Below are 5241 nucleotides of genomic sequence, written 5' to 3' on the forward strand. Positions count from 1 at the left end.
GGAAAATTTGTTTCATCAAATCGACAATCTGCAAATATTGCAGTGAATAAATCTCCCGTCAATGACTCAAGGTAGCGAATTATTGAGGGTGAATCAAACCCAACATATATGCCTAACCTTCTTTGAGGGCCCATCTTAGTGCGCTGAGGTGGTGCTACAGGCACATATACAACACATCCAAAAATTCGAAGATGAGCAATATTTGGTTCATGACCATATCAATTGTAATGGGGAGTATTTATTATAATGAGTCGGTGTAAGACGAACAAGTGATGTTGCATGTAAGATAGCATGACCCCAAACCGTAGTAGGCAACTCACTTTTCATAAGTAGAGGTCTTGCTATTAATTGTAAGCGCTTAATAAATGACTCAGCAAGGCCATTTTGAGTATGAACATGAGCTACAGGATGTTCAACTTTTATCCCTACCGATACACAATAAGCATCAAAAGCTTGGAATGTGAATTCGCCAGCATTATCAAGACGAATTGTCTTAATGGGATAATCTGGAAATTGCGCTCTTAATCATATCATTTGTGCCAAAAATTTTGCAAACGCCTGGTTGCGAGATGATAAGAGGCACACATGAGACCATCTTGAAGATACATCTATTAGGACCATAAAATATCTAAACGACCCACTAGATGGGTGAATAGGTCCACAAATATCCCCATGTATTCGTTCCAAAAATTGAGGGGATTCAATGTTAACCTTCATTGGTGATGGCCTAATAATCAATTTGCCTTGGTAGCAAGCAGCACACGAAAACTCATCATTTGTAAGAATCTTCAGGTTCTTTAATGGATGACCATTTGAGTTTTCAATGATTCGTCTCATCATTATTGATCCAGGATGACCTATTCGTTCATGCAAAAGCACAAAAGACTTTAAGTCAGTAAACTTCTGGTTTACGATAGAATGTGCTTCAATTGTACTTATTTTTGCATAATACAGACTAGAAGATAAAGTTGATAATTTCTCCAACACATATTTCTGGTCTGAGACAATCTTGGTAATACCAAGGTATTCAACATTCATTTAATTTATTGTCTCAACATGATATCCATTTCGGCGAATATCTTTAAAACTTAACAGGTTTCTTGGGGATTTAGAAGAGAACAAAACATCTTCTACGACAAGTTTTTTCCCCTTAGGCAGAAATATAATAGCTCTTCTAGAGCCTTCTATTAAGTTTGAATTACCAGAAATTGTAGTAACATTTGCTTTCTTCTAAGCAAGTAGGAGAAGTATTTCTCATCTTTGAATAGGGCGTGCGTTGTTCCACTATCAATTATACAAATATCTTCATGATTGATTATTGAGGTATCCATGTACTCTTCAAGATAAAAGATATAAAAGAAATAAATATTATAATATTATTAGTAAACAAAAATATTACACAACCTTTTAGTTATTTACAAGTCTAGGAAAACATATTCATACTAGTTCATATAAACAACGAAAATGAAATATATTTATATTATCACAGACCCATCACCTATCAGGTGATCTATCTTTCCTTCGGGATTCTCAAAGAAATCCGCTACATCTAGATGCATGGGTTCAACAGTATCTTCCGTGATAAAGTTGGCCTCTGCGTTATTTTTCACCTCCTTCAGCGAAGCTTAATATAACTCAACCAGGTGCCTTGGCGTACGACAGGTACGTGACCGATGTCCTTTTTTCCACATCGATAACATTTGTTGTCTGAATTTTTCTTCTGCACTACGTCATCTTTTTCATTCTTCTTTTTAAACTGCAGGTGTTTAATGTTATTATTTAGTGCAAGACGATCACCATGATTTAAATTTCTTCCACGACCACGGTCACGACTGGGGCCACGACCTTTTTCACGCTTAGAGGTATGAAAATTTGTCGTATTTACTTCAGGAAATGACATAGAACCAGTAGGTCGACTTTCATGGTTTTTCATCAGTAAATCATTATGTTGTTCAGCAGCAAGGAGATGTGAGATTAATTCGGAATACTTTTTAAATCCCATTTCTCTGTATTGCTGCTGCAGAAGCATACTCGAGGCAGGGAAAGTGGAAAACGTTTTTTCCAGCATATCATGGTCAGTGATATTTTCTCCACATAATTTTAATTGTGAGATAATTTTAAACATGGAAGAGTTATACTCACTGATAGAATTAAAATCTTGAAGTCTCAAGTTGATCCAGTCATAACGTGCATGTGGAAGGACGACCAACTTCAGGTGGTCATATCTATCTTTTAAATTGTTCCACAACACCAGAGGATCCTTAACAGTGAGATATTCCATTTTCAAACTCTCATCAAGGTGATGAAGGAGAAATATCATCGCCTTAGCACGGTTTTGATTCGATGCTTGATTATTTTCTTGGATGGTGTCTGCTAGACCCATCGCATCAAGATGAATTTCTGTATCGAGTGCCCATGATAGATAGCTTTTTCTCGATATTTCTAGAGCAAGAAATTCAAGTTTTAAAGATTAGACATTATTTTTTAAAAAAAAAAAATTCTTACCTCCAAGGCTTTTAAAGTCTTTACTTGAACTGGTAGAGACTCGTGCTGATAACGTGTTGTAAAATCAAGATTATAAGAAGAAGACAAGAGAAGTAGATGTAGGAGAATACTTTCTTCTTATTCAAGTATATGTAAGTTTCATATGTATATATTACAATAGTGAATGAACAAACCTATTTATAGAGTGAGAAATAACTCCAAAGGTCACCAAATTAAGTATCATAATAAATAGATACATTCTTATCCAAAAAGGTTCATGTAACCTAGTGAATATGAATGGTTGTTCATGTACTAACTTTATGGACTATCCACTTATTTAATGGATTTATAACATAAATTATTTTATAAATGAAATTTTAAAAAAATGGTTGAGGGGTGGGGGAGGGGCGGTGAGGAAGTGATAAAGTGGGGTGTGAAAAATATTTTGTATTTTATTTTATAAAAGAAATATTATTGTTTTGGATAATAATTTATTAATTTAGAATTTTAATTAATACTGATAATTTATTTAATATTTATCAAGATTAAATATTTTTTTCATATCGAGTGTGATGTGATAATTTTTAAAATAAAGCAGAAAGTGTATCACACCATGATGAGAATGGTATAAAAGAGAGTTACATTTTCTCAAAATAAAAAGTTATAGTTTAGATATGAAACTCACAATCTCAAAGTTTAGGTATGAAACTTAAAAAAAATTAGTTTAAGTTTGTTTTTCAAATTAAACTTATCTCAAATATATATATCAATAATTAATTTTTCAATGAATGTGTCATGTCTAAATGTGACAAGTAACAATGAATGAATAATAGGAACCAATTTTTTATTTACTCTTTCAATATGAAGAGTGAAGAATAAAATAAAAAAAGAATAAAAAAAATAAAAATAGAAAGGGACATAAGATGGTTTTAGTATCCACTTAGCAATTTTTTCAATTTAATTTTATGGGGCCTCCAATAATTTGATTCTTCTGTCAAGCTATCTTTGATATTATTACTAGTTTGACTAATAAATGTGAGCATTAATTATTAGAAAGCCTTATCAATTCTCATATATTTATAATAGAATAAAATAAAATGTGTCAATGGTTAAATTTGAATATTGAATTAATGAGTTCACAACTTTAAAGGGCGATACTTGTTAGAGTAAATTTCAGGAACAACAAAAATAAATTACATAAAAATTATATTAATGTTCTATAAATATAGATCTATTATTTATGTTACAAAATCAAATTATAATTGTTACGGAGTATTTGATTTCTATAAATCACAGTGATTTATGTTGTGTGATTTGTATACAAATTGTGTTTGTTCATGTATATGTTTTCTGTCTTAAGTTAGAATGACGAGCAAGATCGAGAGAGAAGGAAGAGAGAGGAAGGTGATCAAGAGAGGACAAAGAGTGGAGAGAGGTGAATTATATATGTACATGGGTTAGATAATTGTATAGATGTATATAAGTTTTCTGTTGTAGACACACAATTTTTATTGGATTTAATTCATACAAAATCTGGATTAAATTCATGTTTATTTTGGTTGAATGATTAACTTGGGTTTTACAAATAAATAAGTTCATTTTTATTAAATACAAATCCAAGGACCATTTCACCTTGAAGCTCAAACTCATGCCACTTGTCATAGTAACTACATATCAAAGACCAATAAGGTGACGCCATGTGTCCAAACGAGGTGATAGTCCCAATCAAATGCAGGAAAGAATCACAATGCGCCAAGTGTCAAAATGACATCCTTTATCCAGTCATGAACAACCTTCTCCACCCCTTACAACTATAAATAGAGGATGGACATGACATTCAAGAGAGGGAAGAAGAGACTCCAACAAGTATTCTGCAATTGCAGAAAAACTCTTCAACAAGCATTCAGCAAATTAGAGAAAGATACAACATCAACATCAATAGTTCTTAGAAGGAGTGACCAACGGAGTTCTTCCCAGAGATCGACTTACAACAACGAAGTGATTTACGACGTCTCAGAGATCAACTACATCTTAAGGAAGTCTACATCATCCAACAATTCGGAAAATATGCTGCTAAAGGCCCTCGAATCCGGAGAAACTTAGGAGAGAGAATCAAGAGAACAACGGAATTGTACTCACAACGATTCATTAATAAAAATCATATTTTTTATTTTATTTATTTTGATTGCAGTCGATTTTCAGCGCTTACAAAAATTTATTGCGAAAAAATTTGGCACGCCCAGTGGGACCAATTCTGCTCATCAGCTTTTCCTCCTGCAAATAAAAAAAAATAAGTTCAACTCTGCAATGGCTTTCAAGAAGATCAATGATGTTTCATGCAAGGAATATACTATTTTCACATTTGTTGATTTTAGTGATGTTGATCCAATCACTCGACGCGAGTTCAAGACAAGTGTGTTAGAATGGATCTGAATATTTCACCTCCATGGAGATTTCAATAAAGAGCAAGTCTCAAATAACACTCAAAACTGCAATATCTGGGGGTAACATTGCATCAAAGTTGTTTGATGAACTTTCATACTATGGCTTCAACTTTGGTGCATCTAAAAGTTCAACAAATTCTTCAATTCAACAAAGGCTAACTCATTTATGGTTGACACAACTGACATGGACGAGAAGTTCGCAATGATGGAGCAAACCATTGATGCCTTCAAGAAGTCTATTGATGACAAAAATCTCCAAATCGCACAACTGATGAGCAAGTTAGATCTCTACAACTCTAGAGAGTCACATCAC

At 33.1% G+C, this 5241-nt stretch overlaps 1 protein-coding gene across 1 annotated transcript; it reads right to left on the reverse strand.

The window, feature by feature from the left end:
• Positions 1-1615: 1615 nt before the first annotated feature.
• Positions 1616-2383, reverse strand: LOC101252169 (uncharacterized). The gene has a single exon (XM_004237277.1). The coding sequence runs from the start codon at positions 2381-2383 to the stop codon at positions 1616-1618; it is 768 nt and encodes a 255-aa protein (XP_004237325.1).
• Positions 2384-5241: the final 2858 nt, after the last annotated feature.

This window comes from Solanum lycopersicum, chromosome 4, assembly GCF_036512215.1.
Source record: "Solanum lycopersicum chromosome 4, SLM_r2.1".
Lineage (NCBI taxonomy): Eukaryota > Viridiplantae > Streptophyta > Magnoliopsida > Solanales > Solanaceae > Solanum > Solanum lycopersicum.

Coding starts and splice junctions, on each gene's coding strand:
- LOC101252169 (XM_004237277.1), bottom strand. CDS start 2,383: ATGGGTCTAGCAGACACCATCCAAGAAAATAATCAAGCATCGAATCAA.